This window comes from Oncorhynchus mykiss, chromosome 16 (assembly GCF_013265735.2).
Source record: "Oncorhynchus mykiss isolate Arlee chromosome 16, USDA_OmykA_1.1, whole genome shotgun sequence".
NCBI lineage: Eukaryota > Metazoa > Chordata > Actinopteri > Salmoniformes > Salmonidae > Oncorhynchus > Oncorhynchus mykiss.
In genome coordinates, this window is record NC_048580.1 from 21600425 (window position 1) to 21622593 (window position 22169).

The 22169-nt window shown below is 45.3% G+C and overlaps 3 protein-coding genes across 4 annotated transcripts in view; 2 read left to right on the forward strand and 1 right to left on the reverse strand.

Annotated features, from left to right (window-relative positions):
- The first annotated feature begins 7472 nt into the window (after positions 1-7472).
- LOC110492885 (myeloid-associated differentiation marker-like protein 2) lies at positions 7473-8390 on the forward strand. The gene has a single exon (XM_021567357.2). It carries the CDS (start codon positions 7506-7508, stop codon positions 8388-8390), a length of 885 nt encoding a protein of 294 aa, XP_021423032.2. The 5' UTR covers positions 7473-7505.
- A 978-nt stretch (positions 8391-9368) lies between these two features.
- Positions 9369-10214, forward strand: LOC110492851 (myeloid-associated differentiation marker-like protein 2). Its single transcript, XM_021567326.2, has one exon. The coding sequence runs from the start codon at positions 9369-9371 to the stop codon at positions 10212-10214; it is 846 nt and encodes a 281-aa protein (XP_021423001.1).
- A 6743-nt stretch (positions 10215-16957) lies between these two features.
- The window catches only part of mss51 (MSS51 mitochondrial translational activator), a 5716-nt gene continuing 504 nt past the window's right edge, over positions 16958-22169 (reverse strand). For both annotated transcript variants that reach the window (XM_021565205.2, XM_021565206.2), the window contains exons 2-6: positions 21334-21486; positions 21041-21165; positions 19133-19696; positions 18815-18908; positions 16958-18096 (exon numbers count right to left, since the gene is read on the reverse strand). In XM_021565205.2, the coding sequence (XP_021420880.2) occupies positions 17892-18096; positions 18815-18908; positions 19133-19696; positions 21041-21165; positions 21334-21486 (1141 nt within the window). In that variant the 3' untranslated portion in view covers positions 16958-17891. The remainder of the gene's footprint in view (positions 18097-18814; positions 18909-19132; positions 19697-21040; positions 21166-21333; positions 21487-22169) is intronic.

The following is a 22169-nucleotide window of genomic DNA, read 5'->3' on the forward strand; positions in this document are numbered from 1 at the left end:
GGTACTGTAGGCCCCCCACCCGGCGTCTCGAATCCAGAATGCCCCGAACTGTGTACGCCGGGGACCCCTCGATGTCCAGGGGGGGCGGAGGGACCTCAGGCACCTCACCTTCTTGCAGGGGACCAGCCACCACCGGCCTGAGGAGAGACACATGAAACGAGGGGTTAATACGGTAATACCTAGGAAGTTGTAACCTGTAACACACCTCGTTTATTCTCCTCAGGACTTTAAACGGCCCCACACACTGCGGCCCCAGCTTCCGACAGGGCAGGCGGAGGGGCAGGTTCCGGGTCGAGAGCCAGACCCTGTCCCCCGGTGCAAACACGGGGGCCTCACTGCGGTGTTGGTCAGCGCTCCTCTTCTGCCGTTCGCCCGCTACCCGTAGTGAGTCCTGAACGGCTTTCCATGTGTCCTTGGAGCGCTGTACCCATTCCTCCACCGCAGGAGCCTCGGTCTGGCTCTGATGCCATGGAGCCAGGACCGGCTGGTAACCTAACACACACTCAAAAGGAGACAAGTTAGTTGAGGAGTGGCGTAGGGAGTTCTGAGCTAGTTCAGCCCAGGGAACATACCTTGCCCACTCACCAGGCCGGTCCCGGCAATAGGACCGCAGAAACCTGCCCACCTCTTGATTTACGCGCTCCACCTGCCCATTACTCTCGGGGTGAAAACCTGAGGTTAAGCTGACCGAGACCCCCAGTCTCTCCATAAACGCCCTCCATACTCTGGACGTGAATTGGGGACCCCGATCAGAAACGATGTCCTCAGGCACCCCATAGTGCCGGAAGACATGGGTAAACAAGGCCTCAGCAGTCTGCAGGGCCGTAGGGAGACCGGGCAACGGGATGAGACGACAGGACTTAGAAAACCGATCCACAACGACCAGGATTGTAGTACTTCCCTGGGACGGGGGAAGGTCGGTAAGAAAGTCCACCGATAAGTGTGTCCACGGCCGTTGTGGAACGGGGAGGGGTTGTAATTTCCCTCTAGGCAAGTGCCGAGGAGCCTTGCTCTGAGCACACACGGAGCAGGAGGAGACATAAAATCTCACGTCTTTAGCTAGCGTGGGCCACCAGTATCTCCCTCTCAGACTCCGCACTGTCCTCTCGATGCCAGGATGACCCGAGGAGGGGAGAGTATGAGCCCACCGAATCAGCTTGTCCCGGACCCCCCTCGGTACGTACTGGGTTCCTACTGGACAGTTGGGAGGGGCCGGCTCTGACCGTGAGGCCCCCTCTATCTCTGCGTCCACCTCCCATACCACCGGTGCCACGAGACATGACGGTGAAATGATGGGAGTTGGCTCAACGGGCCGCTCCTCGGTATCATAGAGGCGGGACAGCGCGTCGGCCTTGGTGTTTTGGGAGCCGGGCCGGTATGAGAGGGTAAACCGGAATCTGGTAAAAAACATGGCCCATCTAGCCTGACGTGGATTCATTCTCTTCGCTGCCCGGATATACTCGAGATTACGATGGTCAGTCCAGATGAGAAAAGGGTGTTTAGCCCCCTCAAGCCAATGTCTCCACACCTTCAGAGCCTTGACTACAGCTAACAACTCCCGGTCCCCCACATCATAGTTTCGCTCTGCTGGGCTGAGCTTGCTCGAAAAGAAAGCACAAGGGCGAAGTTTGGGTGGCACGCCCGAGCGTTGGGACAGCACGGCTCCGACCCCAGCCTCGGACGCATCCACCTCCACTATGAACGCTAAAGAGGGGTCCGGATGCGCCAACACGGGTGCATTGGTGAACAGCTCCTTCAAACGAGTGAATGCTCTGCCCGCCTCTGCTGACCAGCGCAAGCGCACCGGTCCTCCCTTCAGCAGCGAGGTGATGGGAGCAGCTACCTGACCAAAACCCCGGATAAACCTCCGGTAGTAATTGGCAAACCCTAAAAACCGCTGCACCTCTTTCACCGTGGTCGGAGTCGGCCAATTACGCACGGCTGTAACGCGGTCATCCTCCATCACCACCCCAGAGGTGGAAATACGATATCCCAGGAAGGAAACGGACTGTTTGAAAAACTCACATTTCTCCGCCTTGCAATACAGATCATGCTCCAGCAGTCGCCCAAGTACCTTACGCACCAGAGACACATGCGCCGCGCGTGTGGCAGAATAGATCAAGATGTCATCGATGTACACTACCACTCCCTGCCCGAGCAGGTCTCGGAGAATCTCGTCTACGAAGGATTGGAAAACGGCTGGAGCATTCTTCAACCCGTATGGCATGACGCGGTACTCATAATGACCAGATGTAGTACTGAATGCAGTTTTCCACTCATCCCCTCCCCGGATACGCACCAGATTATACGCGCTCCTCAGGTCCAGTTTTGTGAAGAAGCGCGCCCCGTGAAATGATTCCACCGCCGTGGCGATGAGAGGTAGTGGGTAACTAAACCCCACTGTGATGGAATTTAGACCTCTATAATCAATGCACGGACGCAGACCTCCATCCTTCTTCTTCACAAAAAAGAAGCTCGAGGAGACGGGTGATGCGGAGGGCCGAATGTACCCCTGTCTCAGTGATTCAGTAACGTATGTTTCCATCGCTACCGTCTCCTCCTGGGACAATGGATACACGTGACTCCTAGGAAGTGCAGCGTTCTCCAGAAGGTTTATCACGCAGTCCTCTCGACGATGAGGTGGTAATTGGGTCGCCTTCTTTTTACTGAAGGCGATAGCCAAATCGGCATATTCAGAGGGAATGCGCACGGTGGAAACTTGGTCTGGACTCTCCACCGTAGTCGCACCAACGGCAACTCCTCTACACCTACCTGAACACTCCTCTGACCACCCCTTAAGAGCCCCCTGTCGCCAGGAAATCACCGGGTTGTGTTGAGCTAACCAGGGAACCCCCAACACCACCGGAAACGCAGGTGAATCTATAAGGAACAGACTAATCTGCTCCTTATGATCCCCCTGCGTTACCATGTCCAGTGGCACCGTAGCCTCCCTAATCACTCCTGACCCTAATGGTCGGCTATCTAATGAGTGCACGGGGAAAGGTTGATCTACCGACACCAGGGGAATCCCTAGCCTTAACGCAAGCCCACGATCCATGAAATTCCCAGCTGCGCCTGAATCGACTAGCGCCTTATGCTGTAGAGAGGGAAAAAACCCAGGGAAAGAAATCAAAACATACACATGACCGACAGGAGGCTCTGGGTGAGTCTGGTGCTTACTCACCTGGGGTGATCGAGCAGTGCTCCTCCGGTCTCCCTCGAAGCTGCCCCTCCTAATTCCATAGGGATAGGGGCAGGAGGGCTGGGAAGTGGAAACGACAGGGCCTGATCCGAACGCCCGCGAGCCGCCAGCAGATTGTCGAGACGGATAGCCAAGTCAATGAGCTCATCCAGTGTGCAGGTGGTGTCCCGACATGCCAGCTCCCTGCGGACGTCCTCCCTGAGACTGCATCTGAAATGGTCGACCAAGGCCCTGTCGTTCCATCCTGCTCCTGCGGCCAAGGTCCTGAACTCCAGAGCAAAGTCCTGAGCGCTCCTCGTCTCCTGCCGCAGGTGGAACAGCCGTTCACCCGCCGCCCTACCCTCTAGTGGATGGTCAAAAACAGCTCGGAATCGGCGGGTGAACTCTGGGTAATTATCCCTCGCCGAGTCCGGGCCATTCCATACTGCGTTGGCCCACTCGAGGGCTCGCCCAGTCAAGCAGGAGACGAGGGCGCTCACGCTCTCCTCTCCAGAGGGAGCAGGACGCACGGTAGCCAGGTATAGCTCCAGTTGAAGGAGGAAACCCTGGCACCCAGCCGCCGTTCCGTCATACTCCCGTGGGAGTGTCAACCGCAGAGCCCCGGAGCCAGATGTGGTCGTAGGAACAGGAGGTGCTGGAGAAGGGGGTGCTATCGATGATGTGGGAAGACCACTCCTCTCCCATCGATCCATCCTCTCCATCATTTGGTCCATGGCAGAACCAATCCGATGGAGCACGCTGGTGTGGTGGAGGACTCTCTCCTCCATCGATGGGAGAGGAGACGCGGCTGCTCCTGCTGATTCCATGGGTGGTGCGGGATTCTGTCACGTATTAACAAGGTAGGTGGAATCAAGCGCAGAGAGCAGGTGCAGTGAGTCGATAGTTTATTCTCCGGAACAAACACTGAAAACCCGAAAACAGGGTGAAATAATCCAACACAGGATTAAGATATATCGGAGCAAATAACACAATACGTATTCACTAAAATACATGAAACCAAAACAATCCCGCACGAAACAAGGGCGGGACAACCTACTATAAATAAGGACGTCAATAAACTAAAATACACACAGGTGAAACTAATAAGACAAAACCAACAGACAAACGAAAAAGGGATCGATGGTGGCTAGTAGGACGGTGACGACGACCGCCGAGCACCGCCCGAACAGGCAGGAGAGCCAACTTCGGCGGAAGTCGTGACAGCCTCTCCTTCCAGTTCTCTGCTGCCAATGACTGGAACGAACTACAAAAATCTCTGAAACTGGAAACACTTATCTCCCTCACTAGCTTTAAGCACCAACTGTCAGAGCAGCTCACAGATTACTGCACCTGTACATAGCCCACCTACAATTTAGCCCAAACAACTACCTCTTTCCCTACTGTATTTAATGAATTAATTTATTTTGCTCCTTTGCACCCCATTATTTTTTATTTCTACTTTGCACATTCTTCCATTGCAAAACTACCATTCCAGTGTTTTACTTGCTATATTGTATTTACTTTGCCACCATGGCCTTTTTTGCCTTTACCTCCCTTCTCACCTCATTTGCTCACATCGTATATAGACTTGTTTATACTGTATTATTGACTGTATGTTTGTTTTACTCCATGTGTAACTCTGTGTCGTTCTATGTGTCGAACTGCTTTGCTTTATCTTGGCCAGGTCGCAATTGTAAATGAGAACTTGTTCTCAACTTGCCTACCTGGTTAAATAAAGGTGAAATATATATATATTTTTTTAAATACTGTATCCTTCACTACATGTTCTTCACTATCTATCGCATCTCAGCCGCTCTGCTACTGCTCATCCATATATTTTATACTTATATATTCTCATCCCATTCCTTTACTACATTGTGTATTAGGTTTTGCTGTGGAATTTGGGGCATGCATCATAATTGTGTTCCTTACCGACTACAAGGGAAATCTAGGAATGAGTGCTGTGTGATCATCTCCTCGGTGTGTTTCCCCTTGACGATCCTTTTCATCGTCCTAAACCTCTGTCCCTCTGTAAAACATCTCCTGCAGCCTCTGGAGGTGTACCTGGCTGGCTTTGATGTCCTGACCTTTCTCCTGTACACCTCCGCTGCGACACTGTGGCCCGTATTCAGCTTCCAGAACGATGATGACACCTACATACAGTACCAGTCCAAAGTTTGGTCACACCTACTCATTCAAGGATTTGTCTTTATTTTTACATTGTAGAATAATAGTGAAGACATCACAACCATGAAATAACACATATGGCACCATGTAGTAACCACATAAAAGTGTTAAACAAATCAAAATATATTTTATATTTGAGATTCTTCGAAGTAGTCACCCTTTGTCTTGATGACAGCTTTGCACACTCTTGGCATTCTCAACCAGCTTGATGAGGTAATCATCTGGAATGCATTTCAATTAACAGGTGTTCCTTGTTAAAAGTTCATTTGTGGAATTTCTTTCCTTCTTAATGCATTTGAGCCAATCTCTATGTGCTGTGACAAGGAAAGGGTGGTATACAGAAGATAGCCATATTTGGTGAAAGACCAAGTCCATATTATGGCAAGAACAACTCAAATAAGCAAAGAGAAATGACAGTCCATCATTACTTCAAGACATGAAGGTCTGTCAACCCAAAACATTTCAAGAACTTAGACAGTTGCAAAAACTCTCAAGTGCTATGATGAAACTGGCTCTCATGAGGACCGCCACAGGAAAGGAAGACCCAGAGTTACATCTGCTGCAGAGGATAAGTTCATTAGAGCTAACTGCCCCTCAGATTGCAGCCCAAATAAATGATTTCAGAGTTCAAGTAACAGACATCTCTACATTAACTGTTCAGAAGAGACTCCGTGAATCAGGCCTTCATGGTCAAATTGCATCAAAGAAAAAACTACTAAAGGACACCAATAAGAAGAAGAGACTTGCTTGGGCCAAGAAGCATGAGCAATGGACAGTAGACCGGTGGAAATGTATCCTTTGGTCTGATGAGTCCAAATGTGAGATTTTTGGTTCCAACCGCCATGTCTTTGTGAGACGCAGAGTAGGTGAACGGATGATCTCCACATATGTGGTTTCTACCGTGAAGCATGGAGGAGGAGGTGTGATGGTGTGGGGGTGCTTTACTGGTGACACTGTTTATGATTTATTTTTAATTCAAGGCACACTTAACCAGCTTGGCTACCACAGCATTCTGCAGCAATACGCTATCCCATCTGGTTTTCGCTTAGTGGGATCATTTGTTTTTCAACAGGACAATGACCCAAAACACACCTCCAGACTATGTAAGTGCTATTTGACCAAGAAGGAGAGTGATGCATCAGATGACCTGGCCTCCACAATCACCCGACCTCAACCCAATTGAGATGGTTTGGGATGAGTTGGACCGCAGAGTGAAGGAAAAGCAGCCAACAAGTGCTCAACATATGTGGGAACTCATTCAAGACTGTTGGAAAAGCATTCCTCATGAAAGTGGTTGAGAGAATGCCAAGAGTGTGGAAAGCTGCCATCAGGGCAAAGGGTGACTACTTTTTTTTTAGATTTAGATTTGGTTACTACATGATTCCATGTGTTATTTCATAGATGTCTTCACTGTTATTCTACAATGTAGAAAATAGTAAAAATAAAGAAAAACCATTGAATGAATAGGTGTGCCCAAACTTTTTGATTGGCACTGTATATGTTGCACGTTCAGTACATCCTCGTCAATAAAAATCATCTTACCAGATTCGTTTTTTTCTGTACTTCATTTAGTCTGTCTAACGAGCTTTTTTATTGAAAAAAACAACCCAAAAACACGCCAATGCATTGCGGCTCACAGGCCTTCCCTGAAGAAGCAATGCAATGCGATATCCACTAAAATAAAGGCTTTTTAAATTCTCTCCACGAGAGAGTGTCTTGTATTTTTTGAAGTACAATGTTTTTACACAGCTGCAACTTAATTGGTTGCTATAAGTTATTCCTCGTTCTCCAATGAACACTTCTCCTTATTTTCATTCTAGTTATCAAAGCAGCTCTCCCTCCTTTTTTTTGAAGGTTGAAATAAACCTTGCTTCATTTTGTCTTTGGAAACTTGAGAGAGTGTGCATTTGTCACAGATGTTTTCCATGCTTGAATTGAAAACATTTAGCCAGTCTCTCTTTCAAAAACTTGATACTGCACACCGTGTTTCATGAATATCATGCAAAGCACATTGTGACTGGCTATCTACTAGGTAACAGATAAGAGGATAGCTCAGACGAAGCTCACTCTCTCCTCTACCATTACAGCGGTCTAGAAAGCCTGATAGAGGAGAAGAGGCATCACACACTCTGAGACAATGGACAAAATTAAAAAGGTCCTGTCCGAAGCCGTATTCACTCCTTCCTCTCTAATAAATGGACGAGGGGCCCTGCACATGACTCAGATAGTGCTGGGCATCTTGACCTTCATCCTGGCCGCAGTTCAGGGCGAGACTCAACACACCTACTGGAACTATGCCATGTTCACCTGGGCCTTCTGCTCCATCATGACCCTCATCATCACCGTCATTGAGATGTTCATGCTCCACCTCCTCCTCAAGATTTGTCTGGACTGGGACGACTTCACCACGGGAATGGCGATGTCCTCCGCTCTCATGACCGCGTCCGTCTTCGTCATGTATGCCAACTTCTACATCTGCAAAAAATGTTTGTACTCGATTGTGATCGCCTTCCTCGCCCTACTTTGTGGCGTGGCCTACATCTTAGAGGTAGTGAAAGACAAGTTCATGGATAAGAAGAAGGGGAGCTACCTGGCCGCCCTGCCTGGCTTCTGGAAAGTTCTGGAGGCTTTCGTGAGCTGCATAATTTTTATCTCCCTCACGGGTTATGACGGGAAACCGGCACTGATCATGTGCATTGTGGCCTATGTCATTCCCTTTCCCATCATCCCTATTATCATCATCACCAACATCTTCACAAAAATTAAGAACTGTTTGCCATTTAATATAGACAGGTTTGTGTTTATATTTCTGGTCATCTCTGTGGTCCTCTATACCTTTGCTGCCATCATCTGGCCCATCTATACATTCAGAGGAAACCCTCGTCCCAGTGACTGTCCTGGAAGCTTCTGTATCTGGGCCATTCAGTTCATGGTGGCATTCATGACATATGTCAATCTGATCCTCTTTATAGTGGACTTGGTGTTCACCCTGCTTGGGATGTGTGGCTTCAAACGCTCATAGTGGTAACGGATCTCTGTCTGTATCTGTTTTACTGTACTATGTAATCCATAGCTTTTCAGGAATGATTGGTTGTTGCATTGAATAGTCATTTAACAAGAGCTGCTTGTTTCCCTCATCTTTTTTGATTTTGAAACCCTGCAGTGACCTCTGAGGAATTTTTCATGATGTTACACGTTCACGATGAAATGATCCAAATAGAACGTTAAGGGTACAGCTACAATGTCAATCACATATGGATATTCCCATTTACATAAAAGTAGCCTACGTAACAGCATTACATGGCCAACATTCACAACTACTGTATATGATAAAGGATTTTGAAGTACCACAACCACATCTCTTTTCATTACGTTAAATGTGTTTGTGTGTGAGTTGCAGCTCTGGCCTACTGTCCTTTTACCACTTGAATTCTCGGGGGCACTTTATTTAGATTGACCACAGACTATCTGTATAGTCTCTATCTACTAAACCTAGCCCTTATCCTAACCTCAACCCTTAACCAGACCCCTAACCCTTGTACTCACCTAACCATAACCTTAGCAAGCAGTTGCTTATCAACAGATAGTTTGTTGATAATATGACCATCCTTAGAGTATCTACAGACTGACTATTCGGACTATCTAAATAAAGTGTGACCGTATTCCCATTGGTCTATAACAGTAATAGTGCAGAACAGCTTCTCCATAGTGTACTCTATATCTACTTCTCCAGGGATTTGAATAACGATATTAGTGTCAAATGTACGTTAACCATTAACAGCAGATAACCAGTTCTGTCTGTAATACTATAAGGGTTGCCTCCATCCGAGATTGTGAAACAGTTATGAAGGTGGAATAACTCAGCGTAACTCAAGGGGAGTGTTGTCACTCCAGAGTCTACAGCAAAAGTTGAGCTTGGAAAATCTTGGTTATCCTTAAAAAAGCCACACAGGTGGAATAGAATTTTGGAATTGAAGTTTGCTGTATTCAGGAGTCGGAGATGTGTAAACACTTCAAGAGCCTGCTCAACATCTTGAGGCTGCTGGAGATCATACTGTGTACGTTAGCCTTGGTCATCCCTATGTTTAGGGGTAGGATGGTGAACCCATACGGCATCTACTGCGAGTTCATCTGGGTCTTCTGTGTCATTATGGCTGTGGTCCTACTGGTGTCTGAGATCATGCTATTGCACATCCTCCTGCCCAACTGGGACGACCTGGTTTGCGGTCTGACCATGCTGTGCACGCTCATGGTCGCCGCCGCCACGCTCATTTTCGCCATCGTCTTTGGCTGCCTGTCGTGTATCAGCAGTGTCTTCTGCATCATCTTCTCATTGGCCGCTACCGTGGTCTTCCTGGTAGACAGTGTCAAGAGAAAAATGAAGTGTCCAAAGGGCTATCTATCAAACCTAAGGGGTATTCTGAGATTCACAGAGGCCGTCCTGGCTTGCATCATCCTCGCCGGCGCCACCAACTACTTCCTGGGTGTGGAAGGCGAATTCCGCCCACCAGCCATGTTGTGGTGCATTGTAGTCTATGTAGTCTGTCTCCCTGTGACCGTTCTCATCATACCCATCCATCTGTGCAGTCTACTTGAATGCCTCATCTCCTGTATTGGGATGGATCTGTTGGAGTTGGTGTTTAACATAGTGGCTGTGGTGTTGTACTTGTCTGCTGTCATCCTCTGGCCTGTCTTTGGTTACAAGCACTACCGTGAGTACAATCCACCAAACTGTGACTACTGTCGCCATAACGACCTGGATGTGGTAACTGTGGGGACCATTGCCAATCTCATCCTCTACGTCGTGGACTTGGTTTTCACCATCTTGGCTCGACTGAAATCCTAACATCTTGCTAAATTAAGAGGTAGGTCTACTTTTTTTTAAATTACATATTGTCTGTTTGATCTGTTTCCAGTAATCATCGACCTCAACCTCTTTTCCTGTAAAACATATCTTCCAGCTTCTAGAGGTGTACCTGGGTGGCATTGACATCCTGGCCGTGCTTCTGTACACCTCCGCTGCGACCTTGCCTTCAGCTTCCAGAACGGCTTTCCATCTGCCATAACTGCACATGGGACAATCTGATGGTTGTAGCGTATGTCAATCTTTTACGTTGTGGATTTGATTTATTCCCTGTGTTGATTGTTGTTCTTTTTCATAACATAATGGAACCTATGGCACTTTACTTGAAAGCCCAGATGTAGAGTACATCCTTGTCAATGAAACTCTTCATCCTCTTTATAGTGGACCTGGGGAGAATCTCAATTGCATACTCCTCGCGTCCTCTTGCCGAGGAGGAGGAGAGAGGACGCGAGGAGTATGCAATCAAGATCTTCGCCTGGTTTTTACCCTGCTCTGTATATTAGGCTTCAAACGCCCAGAGCTGACCTCTGGTGGGAGCTGATCTCTCTTCGGTCTGTCTGTCTAATCCTGTACGGATCTCGCATGAATTCTTCATTAAGATATGCATAGGTGAAAAAGATACCCATGTATAACTGTCACGAGGTGGAAAAGGTTAGTTTGGATCTGGGTTGATCAGGAAGAGTGAAGTAGAGGCAGGCAACAGTTTCAACAAATAACATATTTAATAGGGCATGGCTTTCTGATGGTTACACCACACAATGTTCTGTTCCATAGTTTTTGTTTAGCCAATGCAAATAGATTAAAAGTTCAAAATGACATATAAATACCAGAAAGAAACAAACCAAACCAAACAGAAACGGGCACTGGAAGTGGTGCAGCCCAGGAGGCAGGTGCCCAGTTGCTCCTTTTTTGGTACAGTTGCTTCATCTCAAAGAGTTGATCTCACCAAACGGATGCGCTCTCTCGCTCAGCCAACAAAGGGCTCCACCATGACTCCAGACTGCATGACTTCCTGTGGGCGGCCACCCCTTAAACAGGGGTTAAATAGAATTCAGAAGAACACTTACGTAATCCAACGTCCAATTAAATGTCTGGGAGAGTTAATGAGTCAATCAGTTTCACCTGTGACATACCATTTATACATGTTAGCCATTTCCATGGCAACAGGGCCTTCATACTGTAAGTAATTATATTTATATGGAATGCAACAGCATTACATGGCCAACCTATGCACAAGTACTGTATAATTTATTGGACTCACTCACGACTTCACCTGTTGGGATTAGTACTCTTCTGATTGTTGGAGATGCCACCAAGACAGAGGAACTCTAGTCCACCGGCTATGGGCTTGCACATTCAACAGTTCTGGACTGGTGTTCATGAGGTACTAACTAGAGAAAGTAGCACAATGTACAATGCCTTTCAGTCCAAGTTAATACTCTAAGACCCCTCTAAACTAAAACACGTACATTATTACTCTGTGCCCGAAAACTCAATCTACAAATGGAAAATGTATGGTACCCCCCACAACACAGGAGTGGCACCTGCTCTCGGGGAAGACTGCTGACCTTGAATGACCCTCTTATAGACTAATCCACCACATTGAAAAGTTCCTATTAAGATGGGTGGCCTACCTTGACACTTTATCAACCCCACCAGTCACCCTTGAAACCTGCTGTCCCTTGATCTGTTCACAACCCCCCGCATCAATCATATTTTATTATATCTGTATTATTGTGTGTTGTCTATGTGATTCACATGTTTTTTCATTTTCTTTGTCTGTAGGCTAGGGCTTGTACCCTTTTTCTTTTGTTATGTGTAGTGGCGTGTGTTATGTTATTCTTTGTTTATGGAAAAATAAAAATCTTATTTAAAACAATACAATTTTGAAGTGCCAAAACCTCACGTCTCTTCATACCCTTATGCTCTTAATGTGTGAATTGCAGTAGTGGCCCCCAGGGCCAATTGCAACTTAATTGGAAATTGGAAATGTAAAAACATTGTTTGTGTGAGGGCAACTTTTGTGCAGTTCTAGTGGCCAGACTGCCCGTAGAATCAAACTTTTTTAAATGTGAATCAAGTCTGATGATTCATGGTGAGGACTAGATATTATACAGTGACGAACCTAATTGATTTTTGGAACAAGTTAGGATAATCAACGTAACAGGTTAGGAGAAGTAGGTTAAGGTTAGGACAATGGTTAGGTTTAAGGTTAGTTAAAAGTCAAACATTTCCCCAAATGTCACTTTCATCCCATCTGTAACCATGTAGCCACAACTATGATTCACAGACAGCTTTCAGCAGAATTATAAATGTAAAAAAATGGATGCCCTTTGCAGTTTAGGAGAGAAGGGCTGCCCTAAGCAGTGCCAGTCAAACTGAAATACCTAATAAGTATTCTGTAGATGAGTACATCTCAGTGTGTTTGCTATAGGACAATATGGGGATATGATTCCCCTAAGTCGTGGATTTTGTTCCGGCCTCTTGGCTTGTAATTTCGATAGAGTACTCTGTCCCCTGGAAGGTCCTCCCTGGAAGACCTATTGTAAGTCCTCTTGCGGCTGGCTATCTGCTACTTCACTTGCACTCTTCTGTGCCACTTCGCAGGCAGTTTTCAGGCATTCATGGTGTGTCTGTACCCATTCATCCATCGATGAAACATCCAGATCATTAGGTCATTCCTCTAAGACAATGTGGAGTATTGCATCCCTCAGATACATTAAGTAGAAAGGAGGTAACCAGTTGCGGAGTGACGATGGCTATTGTAGGCCAATATCAGTTTCGGTAGGCATTAGGTCCAATGTCTCTTCTTCTCTGGTGACAGAGCTCTCAGCATGTCATGGAATGTGTGATTGAATTGCTCACAATTCACATTCCACTAAGGGTGGTATGTGGTTGTCACGCTCTTCGCTAAACCATAGACTTTTCAGAAATCTGAAATCACATTTGACTCTAAATGTCTCCCTTTCTCCCGAATGCAGCCTTGCACAACATCCAAAATATTGAATCCAATGTTTCACAATGGCATTGGCAGTAGTCGTTGCAGTTTGGTTTCATGTGGGCACCATGACTGTGAACTTTGTGAACATATCTATAAGAACTAAAGCATTCTCATGGCTACCTGTCTTCCCAAGTAGTGTGTGGTCCATTGCAACAGCCTAAATATATTACGCTATTGTTATCATATAGAAACATAACGTAATATTGTACATCATATTAGCATCAACATACATTATTGTTTCATTCAATTTCCCATAATTTCGAATTTAATTAAATTTTTGTTACATGTATTCTTTTGGTTCAACCTTAATATATAATGAGCATCATCAACAGGGGGAACATATTTGGTGTACGCTAATAAGCTGTAAAAATAATTTTTCAATTGATAAGACTTGTTCATAAAGGAAAGTTTGTTCATAAGAAGAGCCTGAAATCAAAGTCAATATTCAGACCACTAAGGGTCAAAAGTCTTATAAATTGAAAAATTATTTTACACCTAATATGTTCCCCCTGTTGATGATGTTCCCCCTGTTGATGACACGGTGACATTACCTGGTTTAAATTATGTTTCCAAAGACTATATCTCTTTCATCATCTCTCAATGCCTAGGTTTACCTCCACTGAATTCACATCCTACCATACCTTTGTCTGTACATTATGCCTTGAATCTATTCTATCGCGCCCAGAAACCTGCTCCTTTTACTCTCTGTTCCAAACGTACTAGACGACCAGTTCTGATAGCCTTTAGCCATACCCTTATCCTACTCCTCCTCTGTTCCTCTGGTGATGTAGAGGTTAATCCAGGCCCTGCAGTGCCTAGTTCCACTCCTATTCCCCCGGTGCTCTCATTTGTTGACTTCTATAACCGTAAAAGCCTTGGTTTCATGCATGTTAACATTAGAAGCCTCCTCCCTTGTTTTATTCACTGCTTTAGCACACTCTGCCATCCCGGATGTCCTAGCCATGTCTGAATCCTGGCTTAGGAAGACCACCAAAACCCCTAAAATTTCCATCTCTAACTATAACATTTTCCGACAAGATGTAACTGCCAAAGGGGGCGGTGTTGCAATCTACTGCAGAGATAGCCTGCAGAGTTCTGTCTTACTATCCAGGTCTGTACCCAAACAATTCGAAATTCTACTTTTAAATATCCACCTTTCCAGAAAAAAGTCTCTCACCGTTGCCGCTTGCTATAGACCACCCTCTGCCCCCAGCTGTGCCCTGGACACCATATGTGAATTGATTGCCCCCCATCTATCTTCAGAGCTCATGCTGCTAGGTGACCCAAATTGGGATGCTCAACACCCCGGCCATCCTACAATCTAAGTTTGATACCCTCAATCTTACACAAATTATAAATGAACCCACCAGGTAAAACCCCACATCCTTAAACACGGGCACCCTCATAGACATCATTCTAACCAACTTGCCCTCCAAATACACCTCTGCTGTTTTCAACCAAGATCTCAGCGATCACTGCCTCAATGCTTGCATCTGTAATGGGTCTTCGGTCAAACAACCACCCCTCATCACTGTCAAACGCATCCCTGAAACACTTCAGCGAGCAGGCCTTTCTAATCGACCTGGCCCGAGTATCCTGGAAGGATATTGACCTCATCCCGTCAGTAAAGGATGCCTGGTTATTCTTTAAAAGTGCGTTCCTCACCATCTTAAATGTAACTTTAAAAAAATTTTGAACCAGGAACAGATATAGCCCTTGGTTCTCTCCAGACCTGACTGCCCTTGACCAGCACAAAAACATTCTGTGGCACTCTGCATTAGCATCGAATAGCCCCCGTGATATGCAACTTTTCAGGGAAGTTAGGAACCAATATACACAGGCAGTTAGGAAAGCTAAGGCTAGCTTTTTCAAGCAGAAATTTGCATCCTGTAGCACAAACTCATAAAAGTTCTGGGTACCCCTACCCCGGTCAACAGCCCTGCGCCCCCCACAGCAACTCACCCAAGCCTCCCCCATTTCTCCTTCACCCAAATCCAGATAGCTGATGTTCTGAAAGAGCTGCTAAATCTGGACCCCTACAAATCAGCTGGGCTAGACCATCCGGACCCTCTCTTTCTAAAATGATCCGCGCAAAATTGTTGCAGCCCCTATTACTAGTCTGTTCAAGTTCTCTTTCGTATCGTCTGAGATTCCCAAAGATTGGAAAGCTGCCGCGGTCATCACCCTCTTCAAAGGGGGAGACACTCTAGACCCAAAATGCTACAGACCTATATCTATCCTACCCTGCCTTTCTAAGGTATTCGAAAGCTAAGTTAACAAACAGATTACTGATAATTTCGAATCCCACCGTACCTTCTCCGCTATGCAATCTGGTTTCCGAGCTGGCCATGGGTGCACCTCAGCCACGCTCAAGGTCCTAAACAATATCATAACCGCCATCGATAAGAGACAATACTGTGCAGCTGTATTCATCAACCTGGCCAAGGCTTTCGACTCTGTCAATCACCACATTCTTATTGGCAGACTCAACAGCCTTGGTTTCTCAAACAATTGCCTCTCCTGGTTCACCAACTACTTCTCAGACAGAGTTCAGTGTGTCAAATCGGAGGGCCTGTTGTCCGGACCTCTGGGAGTCTTTATGGGGGTGCCACAGGCTTCAATTCTGGGGCCGATTCTCTTTTCTGTACACATCAATGATGTCGCTCTTGCTGCTGGTGATTCTCTGATCCACCTCTATGCAGACGACACCATTCTGTAACTGTCTATGTCCTTGATTACTACAAATGTTCTCTCGACCTGTCCTCATACGTTGTAAACTTTCATTCATAGGTTAGGTTGTAGCAACCTCATGATGATTACTGGGAAAATGTTTGTATCATGTAGTAGCCTAAACCTATCGATATTACATTGAGCTGGGTGAATGGAATATGAATGACAGTCATCCAATATGTTGCAATAGGAATAAGGCCATGCTCATTACAAAAAACAGTTGTCCTCCCTAATCTTAAATGGCACCGACCACCACTGGTGCACGCTCATGGTCGCAGCCGCCACAGTCTTCTTCACCATCAAATTTGCTTGCCTGTCTTGCATCAGCAATATGTTCTGCATCATCTTCTCAGGAAAATTAACTGTCTGGAGATTCATCTGTTCATTCTCATGGGGGGTCCTCCGCTTCAAAGAGGCCATCTTCGCTTGCATCATCCTGACCGACGCCACCAACTACTTCCTGGGTATGCGGTGGGTCTTCCGCCCGCCTGCCATGATGTGGTGGTCTATGTAGTTTGCTTCCCTGGCACTGTGCTCATCCATCTGATCAAGCTACTTGAATGCTTCATCTCCTATATTGGAATGGAGCTGTTTGAGTTGGCTTTCAACATAGTGGCTGTGGTGTTGTACTTGTCTTCTGCCATCCTCTGGCCCGTCTTCGGTTACAGGCACTAGCCTAACTATAATCTGCCTAACTGTGACTATTGTCACCATGACGACATGGTTACTGTGAGGACCATTGCCAATCTCAACATCTACATTGTGGACTTGGTCTTTCAGTGTTTTGGCTCGTTGAATCCTAATATCTGAAGTCTTACTAAGTTAACACTAACAGAGGAAGCATTTTATTTGCTTAACATTTTTTTAATAACTGATCTTGATTTGACACCTTTTGTGTTCATTTTAAATGAGTGACACCAATGCGATCAATATAAGAACAATATGGCTCTCCATATCAGGATGTGAAACCAAGAACCAACACAATAGTGATGAGCATGTTTTGTTTAAAAAAAAACATCACTTTAATGGTAAAAGGCAATACTACTTCTTCACAAGAAGTATATTTCAAGAACATCAGACATCAGAACAGAAATGTTCAAAAAGATGGAAAGAGCGTATGTATACATTTGATTAAACACTACTAACAAATACCTTCAAAGAAATCAACATAATGCAAGAATATATGGCTTTGGCTTTTTTCTGTCTTCAAATGTAAAATCCACAAAGGTACACTTGAAGTCATTGAGGTGTTCAAGGATGAAAGAAATGTAGATTTGCGTAATTATTTCAGCAGTCTAACAGCTGATGGTATTTAAAATCAATAATGAACTAAGTAAATCGAAAACCTGTGTGCTGCTGTCCTCTTTTGCAATTAAACATGTTCCAGTGTACCAGCAACTTGGCTTCACTAATTATTGCGTGTTGGTTCTGCTTTTTGATTAAAAAAAAAAATGATCACAGTGACTGCAATTAGAAAAGCAACCTCTGATATCTCCTGTAAGCAGTTTGTTGAACCACAGTAAGTGTAGCAACATGCAAACTCATTTCGTAGATGTACACAACTGTCACTTCCTTGTACATTGGCTCAGAAACACATGGCTCGCATAGAAAATGAGTGCAAATGCTACTGTCCAAAATCTATGCAAACAATCTATTGCCTGCCAACAAGACAAAGGTTTCGTATGAGTAAATTCAAATGGTGAGAGATAAACGTTCACTGTAATTCCACTTACCATGGATGAGCAATTAGATAGTCGATGCAAATGCTTTAACGTACCTCCGCTCTTGACTGAACTACTGTTAGTATTGCACCTCTTTTTCTCACTTGGAGTCGATAAAAATGATATCCGTGTCTTCTCCCCACACCTAAAATGTTCTTTGTGTCTTGAATATCAATGTCCCGTTAGTGTTCGACTTCAATTCAATTCTCAATCGTCCTCTGGTTCTTCAAACTCCACTGTTTCCAGTAGGCCCTGGAAGCAGAAGTAATGGGAGTTGCAATATACAGGTGGTTTGTTAGGAGTGGCCTGGACCTGCTCTGGTTTCTGGGAGGCAAAGGGGTTGACTCCACTGCCTTTTAAATCCATCTCCAACTCTGAGAGGATCTGCAAGGAGTAGGTCATCTCTGTCTTCCTGTGGGGATCAGGCAGGATCAACAATTACACACTCAATTCTTTGTAGTAGACAACAGTGAGCTCCAGCCACCCAAGTCATAGATTGTTCTCTCTGCTACCGCACAGCTAGCAGTACCGAGGTACCAAGTCTGGAATCAACAGGACCCAGAACAGCTTCTACCCGCAAGGCATAAGACTGCTAAATAATTAGTCCGGTAGCTATTCAACTAACGTAGCAGTCTTATGGCTTGGGGGTAGAAGCTGTTCTGGGTCCTGTTGATTCCAGACTTGGTGCAGCTTATGTGATGAGTCAATAGTTAGTGCAAAAAGAGTCAATGCAGATAGTTAAATAATTAAACAAATAGCTACCATACTATCTGCATTGACTCTTGACTCATCACATACGCTGCAGCCACTGTTTTATCTGTCACTTTATTCCTAGTTATATGTGCATATCTACGTCAATTACCTTGTCGCCCTGCACATTGACTCGGTACTGGTACCCCTTGTTTTTAGCCAAGTTACTCATTGTGTATTTATTATGAATTATTTTACTTCAATGTTATTTCTCTGTATTCTTTCTCGGCATTGTTGGTAAGGGCCCGTAAGTAAGTATTTCACTGTTAGTCTAGTTGTTTACAAAGCATGTGACAAATAAAATGTGATTTGATTTTGTAAATATGGAGGATTCTGTTATGCTATGGAGGGTATTAAGATCAGGGTTATGTGGGGCTTACTCTAGTGCAGTAAATAGGGAGGGGATCTCGTAGTCCCTGAGGAGCAGCAGTGTTGGTAGCCAGCCCTGATCGAGGCCTTGACTGGCATCAAACCCTGTAGGAGACAGAGGAAGTCAAACAGAGCTTAGCTCAGACAAGAACAACTCAAACCAGCAAAGCTTTAACCTCAAAACCAACAAGTTTATAACCAGGCAACATCCTAATCTGTTTCTTTCCCATTTGTTTTATCATGAGATAACTGGAGTTTTAGGAAACACAAACTTTGTCAATTCTATTTCTTTGAAAAGCTGGAAATTGCACAATGGCAGAGCTTCTCACCTGGGTGAAATCCAACCACCAGATCTGGCTTAGCTGCTTTCTCGGTCTCCACAAGCTCCTCAAAGAACTGGTGGTAGAGGCCCTTGTAGGCACTGATATAGGTCTTCGTCTTGGGACCAGAGTTAGTCAGTGGGGGCCTCATGATTGGCCCGTCCACAACCTCTGGCCCCACCATCACCACCTCCAGACCCTTGTGTCCAGGGAACATTCGGTCCAGTTCATCATAGTCCGTCAGTCGGGCTCCCAGGGTCTCATTGTCAGAAACCCCTATCAAGTGGATGGTGAGGGGTTTGGAATACGGGTTTAAGCCAAACAGTCTAAACCCTAGGGCAATAGTCATTGGTCGGGAGAGGAACTCACTCGATACCCGCCAAATTGACTTTCTCAGGTCATCGTCCTCTGGCTTGGGCCTGCTGGCGTTGGTCCAAAGGTCTGTCATATTAGTGCCCGACAAGATGGCGTCCACACGGGGGGTGAGGTCCCCTTGCATGGCAAGCCAGTCATCCCAGCCCTTCACCTCCCCTTGAGGCCGAGTCCACTTCCCTGTGGAGAATGGGAGGTCTCCTGATTGGATAAGAGGAATGGGGAGTATGAAAAATCAGTCTGGGATATCCTGAAGTTGGTGCTATCCTCCTGGTGTTGTCTCTTTTTATTTATTTGAATACACTGTTCAGAGAATAACTGTCAAAAAAACTTAAAGGAAATGGTCCTAGAATCAAACCATGCGGAACACCTTTTTAATTCATTTTTCATGACAAATAACAGAGGACGATGGCGCTTCCTATTGTCGAGGTCAGGACCCTCAGTGCACGTTGTTAACCTCTCTTGGGTAGGGGGCAGTATTTTGACGTCCGGATGAAAAGCAGGCCCAGAAGCTAGGATATGCATATAATTGGTAGATTTGGATAGAAAACACTCTGAAGTTTCTAAAACTGTTAAAATTATGTCTGTGAGTATAACAGAACTGATATGGCAGGCGAAACCCAGAGGACAAACCACCCCCCCCCCCAAAAAAGAATTCAGCCTACCTCTATTTTCAATGTCTATCACTTTTACTATAAGGCCAAGTCCTCCCAGATTGCAGTTTTCTAGGGCTTCCACTAGATGTCAGCAGTCTTTAGAAAGAGTTTCAAGCTGTTTTTTGGAGAAATGAGCCAGAAATTGTAGTTTATTCTAGGTGGCTCCCATTTTGGCTGTAGTGTTTCCAAGCTCGTGGAAGAGAGGGCGTTCTTTGGTATTTTTCTCCGGTAAAGACAATAACATTTCTCAGTCTTAAATTTGATTGTTTATTTATGTATTAGGGTACCTAAGGTTTGATTATAAACGTTGTTTGTCTTGTTTGGAAAAGTTTATTAGTAACGTTTACGATTCATTTTGTATGCATTTTGATGGAGGGAAACTGGGTGGACTGACGCGCGCCAGCTAAACTGTTTATGGATATAAAGAAAAATATTATCGAACAAAAGGACCATTTGTGATGTATCTGGGACCTTTTCAAGTGCCAACAGAAGAAGATCATCAAAGGTAAGGCATTTTTTATATTGCTATTTGACTTTCAACCAGGCACTTGCCTGGTTGAAATATGTTTTTCATGTGTTTGTATGCAGGGCGCTGTCCTCAGATAATCGCATGGTGTGCTTTTGTCGTAAAGCCTTTTTGAAATCTGACACAGCAGCTGCATTAACAAGAAGTTAAGCTTTATTTTGATGTATTACACTTGTGATTTTATGAAAGTTAAATATTTCTAATACTGTAGTTTGAATTTCTCGCTCTGCAATTTCACCGGATGTTGGCCAGGTGGGACACTACCATCCCACCTGCCCATAAGAAGTGAATCTAGACCACGACAATCATGCAGCAATTGGCCCAATGCCATGGCTCATTCCTCTTTTATCTGCCTTCTCTTACCTTTGAACACGAGCCATTCCACCAGTCGGTCAATGGCTACTAGACGCAACTCCGAGCAGACCTTCTTGTGCTGAGGCCAATCAGCCTTCTGACACTCTTTACTGCAGTAGTAGACATTCAGACACCTGTGATAGTCAGGAGGAGGATGAGGGAGAGGAAGGTAAGAACCTGTGAGGACAGTGCACCTACTTCCAACCAGATAACTCCTTTGGATCATGTAACCAGTACAATACATAATGGAGTGCAAGTTTCATGTGCAAGTACATTTTCCATTCTGTCTGTCTCATAATTACCTCACACAGCGTTTGAGCGTTTGTGCATCTGCAACCTGACCAGGCTGCTTTCTGCAACTGGCACAGAATTTGAATGATTCCTCCATCTTCTGAAACATCTCTTTCTGAGACTTGAAGGCCAAGGCTTTGGCCTTACCCCCTGGTGCTGGGGCACTAAAGAGTGGGCGATGGAGACAATAATTATTTTTAATTTAAAAACATCATCCTCTTCAATAATGCTGTTGTACCACATTCTGCAATGCCATTGCCAATAAATCTTTTTTGAATTCAAACTTGACAGGGACAATAAAAAGTAGGCCTTCATGTCTAACACACTTCAACGGAAAGATAGTTTTACAATGAGAACCACAGAAATGCTTGCAATAGAAACAGAACACCCTATACTCAATGAGGGGATTTCTATAATAAGGTGAGTGTGTGGGTGGCCGTTGGGGTTGGTCATGGAGGGGTTAAAAAGGAATCCCACATCACACAAACATTTATGTTGATACATGAAAGGCAAATGTATTAGCCAGGGATCAGACCCCGAACTCACATCAAATCGGGCCAAATCATGACCTGTCTTGCAGCTATTTTTTCCGTTGGTGTGCTACCCAATCATAAGGACCACTACTGACCAATGTGAAGCACATGTCCATTATTTTTAGATTGGAGTATTTGGCCTGCCATATATGGAGAGGGTTGAGGGAGAGGGCAGGGTGGAGTGGGGGGAGGGGTTCGAGAACATGGCACATGAAACACACATTGCAATATTATTTCAATAAAGGCTTGAATTATCAGTATAAAAAAAAGGTTGTGTTAGATATGTTGTGTTGTTGGACCCAGATCCAGATAGT